We start from the raw sequence: 23,818 nt of genomic DNA on the forward strand, positions 1-23,818 counted from the left end.
CAAATCCATCCCTGGATCCCACAAATCCATCCCTGGATCCCACGAATGCACCCACAAATCCACCCACTGATCCCATGAATCCATCTGTGGGATCTCACAGTCCATCCCTGGATCCCAAAAATCCATCCCTGGATCCCACAAATCCATCCATTGATCCCATGGATCCATCCCTGGATCTGATGAATCCATCCCTGAATCCCATGAATGCATCTATTGATCCCACAAATCCATCTGTGGGATCTCACAATCCATCCCTGGATCTCCCAAATCTATCCCTGGATCCCATGAATGCATCTATTGATCTCATTAATCCATCTGTGGGATCTCACAATCCATCCCTGGATCTCCCAAATCCATCCACTGATCCCATGAATCCATCTGTGGATCCCACCAATCCATCCCTGGATCCCACAAATGCACCCACGAATCCATCCACTGATCCCATGAATCCATCGGTGGGATCTCACAGTCCATCCCTGGATCCCACAAATCCGTCCCTGGATCCCACAAATCCATCCCTGGAACCCATGAATGCCACCATGGATCCCACAAATCCATCCCTGGATCTGATGAATCCATCCCTGGATCCCATGAATGCATCTATTGATCCCACAAATCCATCTGTGGGATCTCACAATCCATCCACTGATCCCATTAATCCATCTATGGGATCTCACAGTCCATCCCTGGCTCCCATTAATCCAACTGTGGATCCCATGAATCCATCTGTGGATCCTACAAATGCATCCATTGATCCCACGAATCCATCTGTGGGATCTCATAATCCATCCCTGGATCCCACAAATCCATCCATTGATCCCATGAATCCATCCACTGATCCCATGAATCCATCCATGGATCTCGTTAATCCATCCCTGGATCCCATGAATCCATCAATTGATCCCATGAATCCATCTGTGGGATCCCACAATCCATCCCTGGATCTCCCAAATCCATCCACTGATCCCATGCATCCATCTGTGGATCCCACGAATCCATCCCTGGATCCCACAAATCCATCCCTGGATCCCACAAATCCATCCTTGGAACCCATGAATGCCACCATGGATCTCATTAATCCATCCCTGGATCCCGCAAATGCATCCATTGATCCCATTAATCCATCCCTGGATCTCATTAGTCCATCCCTGGATCCCACAATCCACCCCTGGATCCCACAAATCCATCCGTTGATGCCATTAATCCACCCCTGGATCCCATGAATGCATCCATTGATCCCATGAATCCATCCCTGGATCCCACAAATCCATCCATGGACCTCATAAATCCATCCACTGATCCCACAAATCCATCCATTGATCCCATGAATCCATCCCTGGATCCCACAAATCCATCCCTGGAACCCATGAATGCCACCATGGATCCCACAAATCCATCCCTGGATCTGATGAATCCATCCCTGGATCCCATGAATGCATCTATTGATCCCACAAATCCATCTGTGGGATCTCACAATCCATCCACTGATCCCATTAATCCATCTATGGGATCTCACAGTCCATCCCTGGCTCCCATTAATCCAACTGTGGATCCCATGAATCCATCTGTGGATCCTACAAATGCATCCATTGATCCCACGAATCCATCTGTGGGATCTCACAATCCATCCCTGGATCCCACAAATCCATCCATTGATCCCATGAATCCATCCACTGATCCCATGAATCCATCCATGGATCTCGTTAATCCATCCCTGGATCCCATGAATCCATCAATTGATCCCATGAATCCATCTGTGGGATCCCACAATCCATCCCTGGATCTCCCAAATCCATCCACTGATCCCATGCATCCATCTGTGGATCCCACGAATCCATCCCTGGATCCCACAAATCCATCCCTGGATCCCACAAATCCATCCTTGGAACCCATGAATGCCACCATGGATCTCATTAATCCATCCCTGGATCCCGCAAATGCATCCATTGATCCCATTAATCCATCCCTGGATCTCATTAGTCCATCCCTGGATCCCACAATCCACCCCTGGATCCCACAAATCCATCCGTTGATGCCATTAATCCACCCCTGGATCCCATGAATGCATCCATTGATCCCATGAATCCATCCCTGGATCCCACAAATCCATCCATGGACCTCATAAATCCATCCACTGATCCCACAAATCCATCCATTGATCCCATGAATCCATCCCTGGATCCCACAATCCATCCCTGGATCTCCCAAATCTATCCCTGGATCCCATGAATGCATCTATTGATCTCATTAATCCATCTGTGGGATCTCACAATCCATCCCTGGATCTCCCAAATCCATCCACTGATCCCATGAATCCATCTGTGGATCCCACAAATCCATCCCTGGATCCCACCAATCCATCCCTGGATCCCACAAATGCACCCACGAATCCATCCACTGATCCCATGAATCCATCTGTGGGATCTCACAGTCCATCCCTGGATCCCACAAATCCGTCCCTGGATCTCATTAATTCATCCCTGGAACCCATGAATGCCACCATGGATCCCACAAATCCATCCCTGGATCTCAATAATCCGTCCTTGGATCCCATGGACCCAATCCTGGATCCCACGAATCCACCCCTGGATCCCACAATCCATCCCTAGATCCCACAATCCATCCCTGGATCTCCCAAATCTATCCCTGGATCCCATGAATGCATCTATTGATCCCATTAATCCATCTGTGGGATCTCACAATCCATCCCTGGATCTCCCAAATCCATCCACTGATCCCACGAATCCATCTGTGGGATCTCACAATCCATCCCTGGATCCCACAAATCCATCCACTGATCCCATGAATCCATCCCTGGATCCCACCAATCCATCCCTGGATCCCACAAATGCACCCACGAATCCATCCACTGATCCCACGAATCCATCTGTGGGATCTCACAATCCATCCCTGGATCCCACAAATCCGTCCCTGGATCCCACAAATCCATCCCTGGAACCCATGAATGCCACCATGGATCCCACAAATCCATCCCTGGATCTGATGAATCCATCCCTGGATCCCATGAATGCACCTATTGATCCCACAAATCCATCTGTGGGATCCCACAATCCACCCCTGGATCCCACCAATCCATCCATTGATCCAACGAATCCATCTGTGGGTCTCACAATCCATCCTGGATCCCACAATCCATCCCTGGATCCCACAATTCAACCCTGGATCCCACAAATCCATCCCTGGATCCCACAAATCCGTCCAATTGATCCCACGAATCCATGTGTGGATCTCACAATCCATCTATTGATCCCCCCAATCCCCCCCCGTCCCGTGGGTTCCTGGGGGCCGTTCCCGGCTCCGTGTCCCTCGGGATCGTTCCGGCCGGGAAGGGCTTTGGCAGCGGGGGAGGAGCAGCAGGACCCGCTCCAGCGACAGCCTGGGGGGCACCGGGGGGGGCACGGGGGTCCTTCCGGCCCCAAATACCCCAAATACCCCCAAATCCACCCCAAATCCACCCAAATCCACCCCAAATCCCCCCAAATCCACCCAAATCCACCCCAAATCCCCCCAAATCCACCCAAATCCACCCCAAATCCCCCCAAATCCACCCAAATCCACCCCAAATCCCCCAAATCCCCCCAAATCCACCCAAATCCACCCAAATCCACCCCAAATCCACCCCAAATCCCCCAAATCCCCCCCAAATCCCCCCAAATCCACCCCAAATCCCCCCAAATCCACCCAAATCCACCCCAAATCCCCCCAAATCCCCCCAAATCCACCCAAATCCACCCCAAATCCCCCCAAATCCACCCAAATCCACCCAAATCCACCCCAAATCCACCCAAATCCCCCCAAATCCCCCCAAATACCCCCAAATCCACCCCAAATCCCCCAAATCCACCCCAAATCCACCCAAATCCACCCAAATCCACCCCAAATCCACCAAATCCACCCAAATCCACCCCAAATCCACCCAAATCCACCCCAAATCCCCCAAATCCACCCCAAATCCACCCAAATCCACCCAAATCCACCCCAAATCCCCCCAAATCCCCCCAAATCCACCCAAATCCACCCAAATCACCCCAAATCCCCCCAAATCCCCCCAAATACCCCCAAATCCACCCCAAATCCACCCCCAAATCCCCCCAAATCCACCCAAATCCACCCAAATCCCACCCCAAATCCACCCAAATCCACCCCAAATCCCCCCAAATCCACCCAAATCCACCCCAAATCCACCCAAATCCACCCAAATCCACCCCAAATCCACCCAAATCCACCCCAAATCCACCCAAATCCTGCCCAAATCCCCCAAATCCCCCCCAAATCCCACCCCACCAGCCTGGGGGCACCGGGGGGGCACGGGGGTCCTTCCGGCCCCAAATACCCCCAAATCCACCCAAATCCCCCCAAATCCCCCCATATCCCACCCAAATCCCCCCAAATCCCCCCCAAATCCACCCCACCAGCCTGGGGGCACCGGGGGGCACGGGGGTCCTTCCGGCCCCAAATCCCCCCAAATCCCCCCAAATCCACCCCAAATCCACCCAAATCCACCCCAAATCCCCCCCAAATCCACCCCAAATCCACCCAAATCCACCCCAAATACCCCCAAATCCCCCCAAATCCACCCAAATCCACCCCAAATCCCCCAAATCCCCCCAAATCCACCCAAATCCACCCCAAATCCCCCCAAATCCACCCAAATCCACCCAAATCCACCCCAAATCCACCCCAAATCCCCCAAATCCCCCCAAATACCCCCAAATCCACCCCAAATCCACCCAAATCCACCGCCAAATCCCCCACCCCCAAATCCACCCAAATCCACCCAAATCCACCAATCCACCCCAAATCCACCCAAATCCACCCAAATCCACCCCAAATCCACCCAAATCCACCCCAAATCCCCCCAAATCCACCCCAAATCCACCCAAATCCACCCAAATCCACCCCAAATCCCCCCAAATCCCCCAAATCCACCCAAATCCACCCCAAATCCACCCCAAATCCCCCCAAATCCCCCCCAAATACCCCCAAATCCACCCCAAATCCACCCCAAATCCCCCCAAATCCACCCCAAATCCACCCAAATCCACCCCAAATCCACCCAAATCCACCCCAAATCCCCCCAAATCCACCCAAATCCACCCCAAATCCACCCAAATCCACCCAAATCCACCCCAAATCCACCCAAATCCACCCCAAATCCACCCCAAATCCTGCCCAAATCCCCCCAAATCCCCCCCAAATCCCACCCCACCAGCCTGGGGGGCACCGGGGGGGCACGGGGGTCCTTCCGGCCCCAAATACCCCCAAATCCACCCCAAATCCCCCCAAATCCCCCCATATCCCACCCAAATCCCCCCAAATCCCCCCCAAATCCCACCCCACCAGCCTGGGGGGCACCGGGGGGCACGGGGGTCCTTCCGGCCCCAAATCCCCCCAAATACCCCCAAATCCACCCCAAATCCACCCAAATCCACCCCAAATCCCCCCAAATCCACCCCAAATCCACCCAAATCCACCCCAAATACCCCCAAATCCACCCAAATCCCCCCAAATCCACCCAAATCCCCCAAATCCACCCCAAATACCCCCAAATCCCTCCCAACATCCCCCCAAATACCCCCAAATCCCACCCCACCAGCCTGGGGGGCACCGGGGGGCACGGGGGTCCTTCCGGCCCCAAATACCCCCAAATTCACCCCAAATCCACCCAAATCCACCCAAATCCACCCAAATCCACCCAAATCCCCCCATATCCACCCAAATACCCCCAAATCCACCCAAATCCACCCCAAATCCCCCCAAATCCACCCCAAATCCACCCCACCAGCCTGGGGGACACGGGGGTCCTTCTGGCCCCAAATACCCCCAAATCCAACCCAAATACCCCCAAATCCACCCCAAATACCCCCAAATCCCTCCCAACATCCCCCCAAATACCCCCAAATCCCACCCCACTGGCCTGGGGGGCACCAGGGGGCACGGGGGTCCTTCCCGGCCCCAAATACCCCCAAATCCACCCCAAATCCACCCAAATCCACCCCAAATACCCCCAAATACCCCCAAATCCACCCCAAATCCACCCCAAATACCCTCAAATCACCCAAATCCACCCCAAATCCCCCCAAATCCACCCAAATCCACCCCAAATCCTCCCCATATCCACCCCAAGTCCACCCCAAATCCCCCCAAATCCCCCAAATCCACCCCAAATCCCCCCAAATCCACCCAAATACACCCCAAATCCCCCCAAATCCCCCCAAATCCCCCCAAATCCCCCCAAATCCACCCAAATCCCCCCAAATCCCCCAAATCCCCCCCAAATCCCCCCAAATCCACCCCAAATCCACCCCAAATCCACCCAAATCCACCCAAATCCCTCCAAATCCCCCCCAAATCCCACCCCCAAATCCCACCCAAATCCCCCCCAAATCCCCCCCAAATCCCCCCCAAATCCCACTCAAATCCACCCCAAATCCCACCCCAAATCCCACCCCACCAGCCTGGGGGCACCGGGGGGCACGGGGGTCCTTCCGGCCCCAAATACCCCCAAATACCCCCAAATCCACCCCAAATCCACCCCAAATACCCTCAAATCCACCCAAATCCACCCCAAATCCACCCAAATCCCCCCAAATCCACCCCAAATCCTCCCCATATCCACCCCAAATCCACCCCAAATCCCCCCAAATCCCCCCAAATCCCCCCAAATCCACCCCAAATCCCCCCAAATCCCCCCAAATCCCCCCAAATCCACCCCAAATCCCCCCAAATCCCCCCAAATCCACCCCAAATCCTCCCCATATCCACCCCAAATCCACCCCAAATCCCCCCAAATCCACCCCAAATCCCCCCAAATCCACCCCAAATCCACCCCAAATCCCCCCAAATCCACCCAAATCCACCCCAAATCCACCCCAAATCCACCCCAAATCCCCCCAAATCCACCCAAATCCCCCCAAATCCCCCCAAATCCCCCCAAATCCACCCCAAATCCACCCCAAATCCCCCCCAAATCCACCCCAAATCCCCCCAAATCCCCCCAAATCCCCCCAAATCCCCCCAAATCCACCCCAAATCCCCCCAAATCCACCCCAAATCCCCCCAAATCCCCCCCAAATCCACCCCAAATCCCCCCAAATCCCCCCAAATCCACCCCAAATCCACCCCAAATCCCCCCAAATCCCATCCCACCAGCCTGGGGGGCACGGGGGTCCTTCCGGCCCCAAATCCTCCCGAAATACCCCCAAATCCACCCCAAATACCCCCAAATCCCCCCAAATCCCCCCAAATCCACCCCAAATCCACCCCAAATCCCCCCAAATCCCCCCAAATCCCCCCAAATCCACCCCAAATCCCCCCAAATCCCCCCAAATCCACCCCAAATCCCCCCAAATCCCCCCAAATCCCCCCCAAATCCCACCCCAAATCCCCCCAAATCCCCCCAAATCCCACCCAAATCCCACCCCCCCGGCCGGGGGGGCTCCACTGGGCAACGGGAACCCCCCAAACCGGAGCCCACCCCCCACCCCAAAGAGCCCCAAATTGGGGGGGCAGCGGAGCCCGGGAGGGGACACTCCCTGACCCCAACACTGAGGGGACCCCAAAATAACACCCCCTGACCCCAAAACAACACCCCTGACCCCAAAATAACACCCCCTGACCCCAACAGCTGAGGGGACCCCAAAATAACACCCCCTGACCCCAAAATAACACCCTCGACCCCAAACACCTGAGGGGACCCCAAAATAACACCCCTGACCCCAAAATAACACCCCCTGACCCCAACCCCTGAGGAGACCCCAAAATAACACCCCTGACCCCAAAATAACACCCCCTGACCCCAAAATAATACCCCCTGACCCCAACACTGAGGGGACCCCAAAATAACACCCCCCAGAACTCAACACCCCATCGGGACCCCAAAATAACACCCCCTGACCCCAAAATAACACCCCTGACCCCAAAATAACACCCCCTGACCCCAACACCCGAGGGGACCCCAAAATAACACCCCCCAGAACCCAACACCCCATCGGGACCCCAAAATCCCACTCCCTGACCCCAAAATCCCACCCCCTAAGCCCCAACACCCCCCCACCCCAACGGGACCCCAAAATCCCACCACGACAACCCCAAAATCCCACCCCTGAACACCCCCCAACACCCAACTCTTGGGTTGGCCCCAAGAGAACCCCAAAACCCCCCCGGCCCCAAAATCCCGTCCCCCCCAACACCCCCCACCCCAACGGGACCCCAAAATCCCAACATCCAACCCCCCCCAAAACCCCCCATTCCCAGTTCCCCCATTCCCAGTTCCCCCATTCCCAGTCCCCCATTCCCAGTTCCCCCATTCCCTGTCCCCCCATTCCCTGTCCCCCATTCCCAGTTCCCCCATTCCCAGTTCCCCCATTCCCAGTCCCCCATTCCCAGTTCCCCCATTCCCTGTCCCCCCATTCCCAGTTCCCCCATTCCCAGTTCCCCCATTCCCTGTCCCCCATTCCCTGTCCCCCCATTCCCAGTTCCCCCATTCCCAGTTCCCCCATTCCCAGTCCCCCATTCCCAGTTCCCCCATTCCCTGTCCCCCCATTCCCAGTTCCCCCATTCCCTGTCCCCCCATTCCCTGTCCCCCATTCCCTGTCCCCCATTCCCAGTTCCCCCATTCCCAGTTCCCCCCATTCCCAGTTCCCCCATTCCCAGTCCCCCATTCCCAGTTCCCCATTCCCAGTTCCCCCATTCCCAGTTCCCCCATTCCCAGTCCCCCATTCCCAATTCCCCATTCCCAGTTCCCCCATTCCCTGTCCCCCATTCCCAATTCCCCCATTCCCAGTTCCCCCATTCCCAGTCCCCCATTCCCAGTTCCCCCATTCCCAGTTCCCCCATTCCCTGTCCCCCATTCCCAATTCCCCCATTCCCAGTTCCCCCATTCCCAGTCCCCCATTCCCAGTTCCCCCATTCCCAGTTCCCCATTCCCAGTTCCCCCATTCCCAGTTCCCCCATTCTCGTACCAGAACGTCGGGAACCCACTGGGAATTCCGGGAGAGAGACTGGGACAGAGCCCGGCGGTGCTGGAATAACGGGATTATGGGATAATATGGGATTGGGATTATGGGATAATATGGGATTGGGATTATGGGATAATATGGGATTGGGATTGGGATATGGGATAATATGGGATATGGGATATGGGATTATGGGATAATATGGGATATGGGATATGGGATAATATGGGATATGGGATAATGGGATTATGGGATTGGGATAGGGGATATGGGATATGGGATAGGGGATATGGGATATGGGATAATATGAGATATGGGATATGGGATATGGGATAGGGGATATGGGATATGGGATAATATGGGATATGGGATATGGGATATGGGATATGGGATAGGGGATATGGGATATGGGATAATATGGGATATGGGATATGGGATATGGGATATGGGATAGGGGATATGGGATATGGGATATGGGATATGGGATAGGGGATAATATGGGATATGGGATAGGGGATAGGGGATATGGGATATGGGATAGGGTATAGGGGATATGGGATATGGGATAATGGGATATGGGATATGGGATATGGGATATGGGATATGGGATAGGGGATATGGGATAGGGGATATGGGATATGGGATATGGGATATGGGATATGGGATATGGGATATGGGATATGGGATAGGGGATATGGGATATGGGATATGGGATAATGGGATATGGGATATGGGATATGGGATATGGGATATGGGATAGGGGATATGGGATATGGGATATGGGATATGGGATATGGGATAGGGGATATGGGATAGGGGATAGGGGATCTGGGATAGGGGATATGGGATATGGGATATGGGATAGGGGATATGGGATATGGGATAATGGGATAGGGGATAATGGGATAGGGGATAGGGGATATGGGATAGGGGATAGGGGATATGGGATATGGGATTATGGGATTGGGATAATGGGATAATATGGGATATGGGATTGGGATATGGGATAATGGGATAGGGGATAATGGGATATGGGATATGGGATTGGGACTGGGACAGCACCCGGCACAGGGAGCACCGGTGCTGGGATATGGGATTGGGATAATGGGATTGGGATGGGATTGGGATGGGATGGAATGAGATGAGATGGGATGGGATGGGATGGGAAACGGGGATGGGATGGGATGGGAATGGGACAGGATGGGATGAGATAGGATGGGATTGGGATTGATACGGGATTTGGATGGGATGAGATGGGATTGGGATTGATATGGGATGGGATGGGGCAGGGTGGGATAGGATGGGATAGGATGGGATTGGGTTTGATCTGGGATTGGGATGGGATGAGAGGGGGAAGGACAGGATGGGATGGGACAGGATGGGATGGGGATTGATATGGGATTGGGATGGGATGGGATGGGATTGGGATTGATATGGGATTGATATGGGATTGGGATGGGATGGGATGGGATGGGATGGGATGGGAATGGGACAGGATGGGATGGGATGAGATGGGAATGGGACAGGATGGGACAGGATGGGATTGGGATTGATCTGGGATTGGGATGCTCTGAGGATGCTCTGAGGATGGGATGGGAATGGGATTGATATGGGATTGGGATGGGATGGGATGAGATGGTCTGAGGATGGTTTGAGGATGGGATGGGAATGGGATTGATCTGGGATTGGGATGGGACGGGACAGGATGGGATGAGATAGGATGGGATTGGGATTGATACGGGATTGGGATTGATATGGGACTGTGATTGGGACAGGACAGGATGGGATTGGGATCGATATGGGATTGGGATGGTCTGAGGATGGTTTGAGGATGGGATGGGAATGGGATTGATATGGGATTGGGATTGATACGGGATTGGGATGGGACGGGACAGGATGGGATGAGATAGGATGGGATTGGGATTGATACGGGATTGGGATTGATATGGGATTGGGATGGTCTGAGTATGGTTTGAGGACGAGATGGGAATGGGATTGATATGGGATTGGGATTGATATGGGATTGTGATTGGGACAGGACAGGATGGGATTGGGATTGATCTGGGATTGGGATGGTCTGAGGATGGTTTGAGGATGGGATGGGAATGGGATTGATATGGGATTGGGATTGATACGGGATTGGGATGGGACGGGACAGGATGGGATGAGATAGGATGGGATTGGGATTGATACGGGATTGGGATTGATACGGGATTGGGATTGATATGGGATTGTGATTGGGATTGATATGGGATTGGGATGGGATGGGACAGGATGGGATTGGGATTGATCTGGGATTGGGATGGTCTGAGGATGGTTTGAGGATGGGATGGGAATGGGATTGATATGGGATTGGGATTGATATGGGATTGGGATGGGACAGGACAGGATGGGATTGGGATCGATCTGGGATTGGGATGGGATGAGAGGGGGAAGGACAGGATGGGATGGGATAGGATGGGATTGGGATTGATCTGGGATTGGGATGGGACAGGACAGGATGGGATTGGGATCGATCTGGGATTGGGATGGGATGAGAGGGGGAAGGACAGGATGGGATGGGATAGGATGGGATTGGGATTGATCTGGGATTGGGATGGGACAGGACAGGATGGGATTGGGATTGATATGGGATTGGGATGGGACAGGACAGGATGGGACTGGGATCGATCTGGGATTGGGATGCTCTGAGGACGGTTTGAGGCCGGGACGGGAACGGGCTGGGCTGGAATTCCCCCCCCCACCTCCTGCATGGCCCCGTAGGCGGAATGCGGGGCCCGGGGGGTGTCCATGGCCACGTCCAGCATGGCCATGCCCAGGACGGGGGGGTACACCGACAGCCCCCACGTGTAGAACCCCCGCAGGACGCGCCGGTCCACGTTCACCAGGTCGAAAAATCCCGCCCGGATTCCGCCCCTGGGGGGAGAAAACAACCACCGGGATGGGACGGGCGGGGAGGGGGGGAAAGGGGGCTGGGAAAGGGATTGGGGGAGGGATTCCACATCCCAGGGCACTCCCTGCCCCATTCCCACCCCGTTTCCACCCCATTATCCCTTTCCAACCCCCATTTCTCTGCCCCATCACCCACCCCATTCCCAGGGCACTCCCTGCCCCATTCCCACCCCATTCCCACCCCATTCCCACCCCATTCCCACCCCATTCCCAGAACTTTCCCTGCCCCATTCCCACCCCATTCCCACCTCATTCCCGCCCCATTCCCACCCCATTCCCAGAGCTTTCCCTGCCCCATTCCCACCCCATTCCCACCCCATTCCCGCCCCATTCCCACCCCATTCCCAGAGCTCTCCCTGCCCCATTCCCACCCCATTCCCACCCCATTCCCACCCCATTCCCACCCCATTCCCGCCCCATTCCCAGATCACCCCCAGCCCCATTCCCACCCCATTCCCACCCCATTTCCCCCCCATTATCCCTTTTCCAGCCCCCTTTCCCTGCCCCAGTATCCCAGAGCACTCCCTGCCCCATTCCTACCCCCTTCCCACCCCATTTCCCCCACCCCATTATCCCTTTCCCAGCCCCCTTTCCCTGCCCCAGTGCCCACCCCATTTCCAGAGCACTCCCTGCCCCATTCCCACCCCATTCCCACCCCATTCCCACCCCATTCCCACCCCATTTCCCCCCATTCCCCCCTTTCCAGCCTCCTTTCCCTGTCCCATTCCAACCCCAATCTCAGAGCACTCCCTGCCCCATTCCCACCCCATTCCCACCCCATTCCCACCCCATTCCCGCCCCATTCCCAGATCACCCCCAGCCCCATTCCCACCCCATTCCCACCCCATTTCCCCCCCATTATCCCTTTTCCAGCCCCCTTTCCCTGCCCTAGTACCCCAGAGCACTCCCTGCCCCATTCCCACCCCATTTCCCCCCATTCCCCCTTTCCCAGCCCCATTTCCGTGTCCCATCACCCACCCCATTCCCAGAGATCTCCCTGCCCCATTCCCACCCCATTTCCCTCCATTTCCCCCCCATTATCCCTTTTCCCAGCCCCATTTCCCTGCCCCATTCCCACCCCATTCCCACCCCATTCCCAGAGCACTCCCTGCCCCATTCCCACCCCATTTCCCCTCTAATTCCCCTACCCAGTGCCCCCATTATTCCCTTTTCCAGCCCCATTTTCTCTCCCATCCTCACCCCATTCCCAGGGCACTCCCTGCCCCATTCCCACCCCATTACCCACCCCATTCCCAGGGCACTCCCTGCCCTCTTCCCACCCCATTTCCCGCCCCATTTCCCCCCCATTATCCCTTTTCCAGCCCCATTTCCCTGCCCCATTCCCACCCCATTCCCAGATCACCCCCTGCCCCATTCCCACCCCATTCCCACCCCATTTCCCCCCCATTATCCCTTTTCCAACCCCCATTTCCCTGCCTCATCACCCACCCCAATCCCACAACACTCCCTGCCTCATTCCCACCCCATTTCTCCCCCATTCTTCCTTTTCCAGCCCCATTTCCCTGCCCTATTCCCACCCCATTCCCAGAGCACTCCCTACCCCATTCCCACCCCATTCCCACCCCATTCCCACCCCATTCCCCCCCATTCCCCCCCCATTCCCGCCCCATTCCCACCCCATTCCTGGTCCCATTCCCACCCCATTCCCACCCCATTCCACCCCATCCCACCCCATTCCCACCCCCATTCCCACCCCATTCCCACCCCCATTCCCACCACATTCCCATCCCATTCCCACCCCCATTCCCCCCCATTCCCACCCCAATCCCAGAGCACTCCCTGCCCCATTCCCACCCCATTCCCCCCCCATTCCCACCCCATTCCCACCCCATTCCCACCCTATTCCCACCCCATTCCCACCCCATTCCCCCCCCATTCCCACCCCATTCCCCCCCATCCCCACCCCATTCCCACCCCATTCCCACCCCATTCCCCCCCATTCCCACCCCATTCCCACCCCATTCCCCCCCCATTCCCACCCCATTCCCACCCCATTCCCACCCCATTCCCCCACCCCATTCCCGCCCCATTCCCATCCCCATTCCCACCCCATTCCCACCCCATTCCCACCCCATTCCCAGTCCCATTCCCACCCCATTCCCACCCCATTTCCCACCCCATTCCCACCCCATTCCCACCCCATTCCCACCCCATTCCCAGGGCTCTCCCTACCCCGTTCCCCCCCCATTCCCACCCCATTCCCACCCCATTACCCCATTCCCACCCCATTCCCACCCCATTTCCCACCCCATTCCCACCCCATTCACACCCCATTCCCAGGACTCTCCCTACCCCATTCCCACCCCATTCCCCCCCATTCCCACCCCATTACCCCATTCCCACCCCATTCCCACCCCATTCCCACCCCATTCCACCCCCATTCACACCCCATTCCCCCCCCATTCCCACCCCATTCCCGCCCCATTCCCACCCCATTCCCAGAGCACTCCCTGCCCATTACCCCATTCCCACCCCATTTCCACCCCATTATCCCTATTTCCCACCCCATTCCCGCCCCATTCCCGCCCCATTCCCACCCCATTCCCACCCCATTCCCACCCCCCCTGACCCGGCCATGCCCTTGGAGAGGGAGTAGAAGGAGACGAGCTGGACGGAGGAGCAGAGCGGGGGCCCGGCCTCGGCCAGCGCCCGGCGGAACGACACGAACGGGGACGGGGAGCCCTCCTGGTGCACCTGGGAATGGGAATGGGGTGGGAATGGGGTGGGAATGGGGGTGGGAATGGGGTGGGAATGGGGTGGGAATGGGATAATGGGGTGGGAATGGGGTAGGGAGAGCCCTGGGAATGGGGTGGGAATGGGGTGGGAATGGGGGTGGGAATGGGGTGGGAATGGGGTAATGGGGTGGGAATGGGGTGGGAATGGGGGGGGAATGGGGTGGGAATGGGGTAATGGAGGGGGAATGGGGCAGAGCGGGGGCCCGGCCTCGGACAGTGCCCGGCGGAACGACACGAACGGACCCCAAGGGGACGGGGAGCCCTCCTGGTGCACCTGGGAATGGGATAATGGGGTGGGAAATAGGGATAATGGGGTGGGAATGGGGTAGGGAGTGCCCTGGTGGACCTGGGAATGGGGGAATGGGGTGGGAATGGGGTGGGAATGGGGTGGGAATGGGGCAGAGCGGGGGCCCGGCCTCGGCCAGCGCCCGGCGGAACGACACGAACGGGGACGGGGAACCCTCCTGGTGCACCTGGGAATGGGGAATGGGGGGGGAAATAGGGATAACGGGGTGGGAATGGGGTGGGAATGGGGTGGGAATGGGGTAATGGGGTGGGAATGGGGTAATGGGGTGGGAATGGGGTAATGGGGTGGGAATGGGGCAGGGAGTGCCCTGGTGCACCTGGGGGGGAAATGGGGTGGGAATGGGGCAGAGAGTGCTCTGGGATTGGGGTGGGTGACGGGGCACGGAAAGGGGCTGGGAAAGGGATAATGGGGGGAAATGGGGTGGGAATGGGGTGGGAATGGGGCAGGGGGTGCCCTGGGAATGGGGTGGGCACTGGGCAGGGCAGGGGGGCTGCCAAGGGGCACTGGGGGCGCTGGGGGGGCACTGGGGGGCACTGGGGGGCACTGGGGGGGGCACTGGGGGGCACTGGGGGTCACTGGGGGGCACTGGGGGGCACTGGGGGGGCACTGGGGGGCACTGGGGGGCACTGGGGGCACTGGGGGGCACTGGGGGGCACTGGGGTCACTGGGGGCACTGGGGGCACTGGGGGCACTGGGGGGGCACTGGGGGGGCACTGGGGGGCTGCCAAGGGGCACTGGGGGGCACTGGGGGGCACTGGGGGGCACTGGGGGGGCACTGGGGGGCACTGGGGGCACTGGGGGGGTACTGGGGGCACTGGGGGGGGCACTGGGGGGCACTGGGGGGCACTGGGGGGGCACTGGGGGGTCAGTGGGGGTCAGTGGGGGGCACTGGGGGGCACTGGGGGGGCACTGGGGGGTCAGTGGGGGTCAGTGGGGGTCACTGGGGGGCACTGGGGGGCACTGGGGGGCACTGGGGGGGCACTGGGGGGCACTGGGAGGCACTGGGGGAGCACTGGGGGCACTGGGGGGCACTGGGGGCACTGGGGGGCACTGGGGGGGCACTGGGGGGGCACTGGGGGGGCACTGGGGGGCACTGGGGGCACTGGGGGGCACTGGGGGGCACTGGGGGTCACTGGGGGGCACTGGGGGGCACTGGGGGCACGGAGGGCACTGGGGGCACTGGGGGGGCACTGGGAGGGCACTGGGGCACTGGGGGGGCACTGGGGGCACTGGGAGGCACTGGGGGGCACTGGGGGGGCACTGGGGGCACTGGGAGGCACTGGGGGCACGGGGGACACTGGGGGGGCACTGGGGGGCACTGGGGGCACTGGGGGGCACTGGGGGTCACTGGGGGGCACTGGGGGCACTGGGGGGGCACTGGGGGGCACTGGGGGGCACTGGGGGCACTGGGGGGGCACTGGGGGGCACTGGGGGGCACTGGGGGGGCACTGGGGGCACTGGGAGGCACTGGGGGCACGGGGGACACTGGGGGGGCACTGGGGGGGCACTGGGGGGCACTGGGGGGGCACTGGGGGGGCACTGGGGTCCCTGGGGGGCACTGGGGGGCACTGGGGGGGCACTGGGGGCACTGGGGGGCACTGGGGGGCACTGGGGGGCACTGGGGGGGCACTGGGGGGCACTGGGGGCACTGGGGGGGTACTGGGGGCACTGGGGGGGGCACTGGGGGGCACTGGGGGGCACTGGGGGGGCACTGGGGGGCACTGGGGGCACTGGGGGGCACTGGGGGGCACTGGGGGGGCACTGGGGGGTCAGTGGGGGTCAGTGGGGGTCACTGGGGGGCACTGGGGGGCACTGGGGGGCACTGGGGGGGCACTGGGGGGCACTGGGAGGCACTGGGGGAGCACTGGGGGCACTGGGGGGCACTGGGGGGCACTGGGGGCACTGGGGGGCACTGGGGGGGCACTGGGGGGGCACTGGGGGGCACTGGGGGCACTGGGGGGCACTGGGGGGCACTGGGGGCACTGGGGGGCACTGGGGGGCACTGGGGGGCACGGGGGCTGCCCCACCTCGTCCGCCAGCAGCAGCAGCCGCTCCTCGAACGCCAGAGACAGCAGGGCCAGCAGGGAAGGGAGGCTGAGAACGGGGCCTGGGAATAATAACGGGAATAATAATGGGAATAATAATGGGAATAATAATGGGAATAATAACGGGAATAATAATGGGAATAACGGGAATAATAATGGGAATAATAATGGGGATAATGGGGATAATAATGGGAATAATAACGGGGATAACGGGAATAATAACGGGAATAATAACGGGGATAATGGGGATAATAATGGGAATAATAACGGGGATAACGGGAATAATAATGGGAATAATAATGGGAATAATAACGGGAATAATAATGGGAATAATAACGGGGATAATAACGGGAATAACGGGAATAATAATGGGAATAATAACGGGGATAATGGGGATAATAATGGGAATAATAACGGGGATAACGGGAATAATAATGGGAATAATAACGGGAATAATAATGGGAATAATAATGGGGATAATGGGGATAATAATGGGAATAATAACGGGGATAATAACGGGAATAATAATGGGAATAATAACAGGGATAACGGGGATAATAATGGGAATAATAATGGGAATAATAACAGGAATAATGGGAATAATAATGGGAATAATAATGGGAATAATAATGGGAATAATAACGGGGATAATGGGGATAATAATGGGAATAATAACGGGGATAACGGGAATAATAATGGGAATAATAATGGGAATAATAACAGGAATAATGGGAATAATAATGGGAATAATAACGGGAATAATAATGGGAATAATAACGGGGATAATGGGGATAATAATGGGAATAATAACGGGAATAATAACGGGAATAATAATGGGAATAATAACAGGGATAACGGGGATAATAATGGGAATAATAACGGGAATAACGGGAATAATAACAGGGATAACGGGGATAACGGGGATAACGTGGATAATAGGATTATGGGAATGGGGGAATGGCGGCTGAGCACGGGGGCTGGAATGGTGGGAATAATGGGAATAATAACAGGAATAACGGGAATAATAACAGGGATAACGGGGATAACGGGATAATGGGAATGGTGGGAACGGCGGCTGAGCACAGGGGCTGGGAACAGCGGGAATAACGGGGATAATAACGGGGATAATAACGGGGATAACGGGGATAATAACAGGGATAATGGGAATGGGGGGAATGGGGGCTGAGCACGGGGGCTGGAATGGTGGGAATAACGGGAATAATAACGGGAATAATAACGGGAATGGGGGGAACGGGGGCTGAGAACATGGCCTGGGAATAGCGGGAATAACGGGAATGATAACGGGGATAATGGGGATAACGGGATAATGGGAATGGGGGGAACGGCGGCTGAGCACCGGGGCTGGAATGGTGGGAATAATGGGAATAATGGGATAATGGGAATGGTGGGAATGGTGGGAATGGGGGCTGAGCACGGGGGCTGGAATGATGGGAATAACGGGAATGTGGGAATGGGGGCTGAGCACTGGGGCTGGGATAATGGGAATAATGGGAATGGTGGGATAATGGTAATAATGGGATAATGGGAATGGTGGGAATGGTGGGAATGGGGGCTGAGCATGTGGGCTGGGAATGATGGGAATAACGGGATAATGGGAATGGTGGGAATAATGGGAATAATGGGAATAATGGGAATAATGGGAATGGGGGCTGAGCCCTGGAACCCCGGCTGAGCACGTGGGCTGGAATAATGGGAATAATGGGAATGGGAGTGGGAATGGGAATGAGACACCAGAAATGGGAATGGGAATGGGAATGGGAATGGGAATGGGAATGGGAATGGGAATGGGAATGGGAATGGGGACTAAGCCCTGGAACCCCGGCTGAGCATGTGGGCTGGAGTGGGAATAACGGGAATGATGGGAATGGGGACTGAGACTTCGGGAATGGGAACGGGAATGGGGGAACTGAGTCACTGGGAGTGGGAATGGGGAACTGTTCCCACTGGGAATGGGAACGGGAATGGGGAACTGAGTCACTGGGAATGGGAATGGGGGCTGAGACATCGGGAATGGGAACGGGAATGGGGAACTGAGTTACTGGGAGTGGGAATGGGGGCTGAGACACTGGGAATGGGAATGGGAATGGGGAACTGAGTCACTGGGAGTGGGAATGGGGGCTGAGACACTGGGAATGGGAATGGGGAACTGTTCCCACTGGGAATGGGAGTGGGAATGGGGAACTGAGTCACTGGGAGTGGGAATGGGGAACTGTTCCCACTGGGAATGGGAACGGGAATGGGGAACTGAGTCACTGGGAATGGGAATGGGGGCTGAGACACTGGGAATGGGAACGGGAATGGGGAACTGAGTCACTGGGAGTGGGAATGGGGAACTGTTCCCACTGGGAATGGGGGACTGAGCCAGTGAAAATGGGGACCGAGGCACCAGGAATGGGAATGGGAATGGTGGGATGGGGTTTAATCGGGGAAACTGAGGCCCGGGGAGGGTTTAATTGGGGAAACTGAGGCACGGGCTGGGTTTAACTGGGGAAACTGAGGCACGGGAGGGGTTTAATTGGGGAAACTGAGGCACGGGAGGGGTTTAATTGGGGAAACTGAGGCACGGGAGGGGTTTAATTGGGGAAACTGAGGCACGGGAGGGGTTTAACTGGGGAAACTGAGGCACGGGAGGGGTTTAATTGGGGAAACTGAGGCACGGGAGGGGTTTAATTGGGGAAACTGAGGCACGGGAGGGGTTTAACTGGGGAAACTGAGGCACGGGAGGGGTTTAACTGGGGAAACTGAGGCACGGGAGGGGTTTAATTGGGGAAACTGAGGCACGGGGGGGGTTAAACCAGAGCCCAGCAGGGAAACTGAGGCACAGGCTGGGTTTAACTGGGGACAGAGAGCCTCAGGCTGGGTTTAACTGGGGAAACTGAGGCACGGGAAGGGTTTCCTCGTTCCCAGCTCCCCCCGGGTCGGGTTTAACTGGGGAAACTGAGGCACGGGAAGGGTTTCCTCGCTCCCAGCTCCCCCCGGGCCGGGTTTAACTGGGGAAACTGAGGCACGGGAAGGGTTTCCTCGCTCCCAGCCCCCCCCGGGCCGGGTTTCGCCCCCCGCACTCACCCGAGGGGCCCCCGGGGTTGACGACCCAGAGCACTTTGGGGGCGCAGCGGCCCCGCGCGTCCCGCAGCTGCCGGCGGATCGCGGCCACGTCCGGGGCCCGTTCCCGGGACCCCTCCCGGGGGTAGGGGATGGGCACGGCCCCCGCCAGCCCCGCGGCCAGCGCGGCCAGGGGGGGGCCCGGCTCGGGCACCAGGACCCCCGTGGGCAGCGCCGAGCGGGGATCGACCAGCAGGGACAGCACGTCCTGAGCGGGACAGGCGGCCACGGGGGGTCCAAAGGGTGGCCCCAAAGCCACCTCCACGGTGTCCCCAGGGTGGCCCCAAATCCACATCCCCGGTGTCCCCAGGGTGTCCCCAAATCCACCTCCCCGGTGTCCCCAAAGAGTCCCCAAATCCACCCCCCCAGTGTCCCCGATCCCCCCAGAGTGTCCTCGGTGTCCCCAGGATGTCCCCGATCCCCCCAGACTGTCCCCAGGATGTCCCCAGGGTGTCCCCAATCCCCCAGGATGTCCCCAGAATGTCCCCAATCCCCCAGGGTGTCCCCAGGATGTCCCCAAGGTGTCCCCAATCCCCCAGAGTGTCCCCAGGATATCCCCAATCCCCCAGACTGTCCCCAGGATGTCCCCAAATCCCCCAGACTGTCCCCAGGGTGTCCCCAAGGCCACCCCCCAGGGTGTCCCCAAATCCATCCCTCCCAGTGTCCCCAAGGTGTCCCCAAATCCACCCCCCAGTGTCCCCAGGGTGTCCCCAAAGCCACCTCCCTGGTGTCCCAGAGGTGTCCCCAAATCCCCATTCCTGGTGTCCCCAGGGTGTCCCCAAATCCACCCCCCCAGTGTCCCCAAAGAGTCCCCAAAGCCACCTCCACGGTGGCCCAGAGGTGTCCCCAAATCCACCTCCCCGGTGTCCCCAGGGTGTCCCCAAGGCCACCCCCCTTGTGTCCCCAAATCCATCCCCCTGGTGTCCCCAGGGAGTCCCCAAATCCACCCCCCCCACTGTCCCCCCGGTGTCCCCAAATCCACCCCCACCACTGTCCCCAGGGTGTCCCCAAAGCCACCCCCCCAAGGTGTCCCCAGAGCCACCCCACGGTGTCCCCAGGGTGTCCCCAAATCTATCTCGGTGTCCCCAAGGTGTCCCCAAGGCCACCCCCCTTGTGTCCCCAAATCCATCCCCCTGGGGTCCCCAGGGTGTCCCCAAATCCACATCCCCAGTGTCCCCAAGGTGTCCCCAGAGCCACCCCTTCAGTGTCCCCAGGGTGTCCCCAAATCCATCCCCCCAGTGTCCCCAGAGTGTCCCCAAAGCCACCTCCCCGGTGTCCCCAAAGAGTCCCCAAAGCCACCCCCCAGTGTCCCCAAATCCATCCCTCCCAGTGTCCCCAAAGTGTCCCCAAATCCACCTCCCCACTGTCCCCAGGGTGTCCCCAAAGCCACCTCCACGGTGTCCCAGAGGTGTCCCCAAATCCCCATTCCTGGTGTCCCCAGGGTGTCCCCAAATCCACCTCCCGGCGTCCCCAGGGTGTCCCCAGAGCCACCTCCCCGGTGTCCCCCAATCCCCCAGGGTGTCCCCAGGGTGTCCCCAATCCCCCAGGATGTCCCCAGGATATCCCCAATCCCCCAGACTGTCCCCAGGATGTCCCCAAGGTGTCCCCAATCCCCCAGGATGTCCCCAAGGTGTCCCCAGTCACCCAGGGTGTCCCCAGGGTGTCCCCAATCCCCCAAGGTGTCCCTAATCCCTCAGGATGTCCCCAGGATGTCCCCAGGGTGTCCCCAATCCCCCAGGGTGTCCCCAATCCCCCAGGATGTCCCCAGGATGTCCCCAGGCTGTCCCCAGGGTGTCCCCAGGATATCCCCAATCCCCCAGACTGTCCCCAGGATGTCCCCAAATCCCCCAGACTGTCCCCAGGATGTCCCCAGGGTGTCCCCAAATCCACCTCCCCGGTGTCCCCAAATCCATCCCTCCCAGTGTCCCCAAAGTGTCCCCAAATCCACATCCCCAGTGTCCCCAGGGTGTCCCCAAAGCCACCTCCACGGTGGCCCAGAGGTGTCCCCAAATCCCCATTCCTGGTGTCCCCAGGGTGTCCCCAAGGTCACCTCCCCGGTGTCCCCAAAGGGTCCCCAAATCCACCTCCCCGGTGTCCCCAGGGTGTCCCCAAATCCACCCCCTCCAGTGTCCCCAAAGTGTCCCCAAATCCACCTCCCCGGTGTCCCCAGGGTGTCCCCAAAGCTTCATCCCTGGTGTCCCCAGGGTGTCCCCAAAGCTTCATCCCTGGTGTCCCCAGGGTGTCCCCAAAGCCACCCCCCATTGTCCCCAAATCCATCCCTCCCAGTGTCCCCAAAGAGTCCCCAAATCCACCTCCCCGGTGTCCCCAGGGTGTCCCCAAATCCACCCCCCCAGTGTCCCCAAAGAGTTCCCAAAGCCACCTTCCCGGTGTCCCCAGGGTGTCCCCAAGGCCACCTCCCCAGTGTCCCCAAAGTGTCCCCAAATCCACCCCCACCAGTGTCCCCAGGGTGTCCCCAAGGCCACCCCCCTCGGTGTCCCCAAATCCATCCCCCTGGTGTCCCCAGGGTGTCCCCAAATCCACCCCCCATTGTCCTCAGATTGTCCTCAAATCCACCCCCCAGTGTCCCCAAATCCACCCCCCCAGAGTCCCCAAAGTGTCCCCAAATCCACATCCCCACTGTCCCCAGGGTGTCCCCAAAGCCACCCCCCCAAGATGTCTCCAGAGCCACCTCCCCAGTGTCCCCAGGGTGTCCCCAAATCCACATCCCCAGTGTCCCCAAGGTGTCCCCAGAGCCACCTCCTCAGTGTTCCCAAATCCACCCCCCTGGTGTCTCCAGAGCCACCCCCCAGTGTCCCCAAAGTGTCCCCAAATCCACCCTGCCCGTGTCCCCAAGGTGTCCCCAGAGCCACCCCACGGTGTCCCCAGGGTGTCCCCAAATCTATCTCAGTGTCCCCAAGGTGTCCCCAAGGCCACCCCCCTTGTGTCCCCAAATCCACCCCCACCAGTGTCCCCAGGGTGTCCCCAAATCCACCTCCCCAATGTCCCCAGGGTGTCCCCAGAGCCACCTCCCTGGTGTCCCCAGGGTGTCCCCAAAGCCACCTCCCCGGTGTCCCCAAAGGGTCCCCAAATCCACCTCCCTGGTGTCCCCAGGGTGTCCCCAAAGCTTCATCCCTGGTGTCCCCAGATTGTCCTCAAATCCACCCCCAAGTGTCCCCAAATCCACCCCCCCAGTGTCCCCAAAGAGTCCCCAAATCCACATCCCTGGTGTCCCCAGAGTGTCCCCAAAGCCACCTCCCCGGTGTCCCCAAATCCATCCTCCCAGTGTCCCCAAAGTGTCCCCAAATCCACATCCCCAGTGTCCCCAAGGTGTCCCCAGAGCCACCCCCTCAGTGTCCCCAAAGGGTCCCCAAATCCACCTCCCCGGTGTCCCCAGGGTGTCCCCAAATCTATCTCGGTGTCCCCAAGGTGTCCCCAAGGCCACCCCCCTTGTGTCCCCAAATCCACCCCCCTGGTGTCTCCAGAGCCACCCCACCAGTGTCCCCAAATCCATCCCTCCCAGTGTCCCCAAAGTGTCCCCAAATCCACCTCCCCAGTGTCCCCAGGGTGTCCCCAAAGCCACCTCCACGGTGTCCCCAGGGTGTCCCCAAAGCCACCCTCCCCGGTGTCCCCAGGGTGTCCCCAGAGCCACCCCCTCAG

At 58.5% G+C, this 23,818-nt stretch overlaps 1 protein-coding gene across 1 annotated transcript; it reads right to left on the bottom strand.

Moving 5' to 3' along the window:
* Nucleotides 1-3,236: 3,236 nt before the first annotated feature.
* LOC127464775 (alanine aminotransferase 1-like) lies at nt 3,237-20,508 on the bottom strand. Its single transcript, XM_051775255.1, has 6 exons — nt 20,126-20,508; nt 17,021-17,100; nt 14,521-14,645; nt 11,723-11,894; nt 8,985-9,044; nt 3,237-3,397 (listed from the first exon to the last, which is right to left on the bottom strand). The coding sequence occupies exons 1-6, from the start codon at nt 20,454-20,456 to the stop codon at nt 3,251-3,253; spliced, it is 915 nt and encodes a 304-aa protein (XP_051631215.1). The 5' UTR covers nt 20,457-20,508; the 3' UTR covers nt 3,237-3,250.
* Nucleotides 20,509-23,818: the final 3,310 nt, after the last annotated feature.

The sequence above is a fragment of the Manacus candei genome, unplaced genomic scaffold (assembly GCF_025592945.1).
Source record: "Manacus candei isolate 608988 ecotype Guabito, Panama unplaced genomic scaffold, ASM2559294v1 h1tg000269l, whole genome shotgun sequence".
Taxonomy (NCBI): domain Eukaryota; kingdom Metazoa; phylum Chordata; class Aves; order Passeriformes; family Pipridae; genus Manacus; species Manacus candei.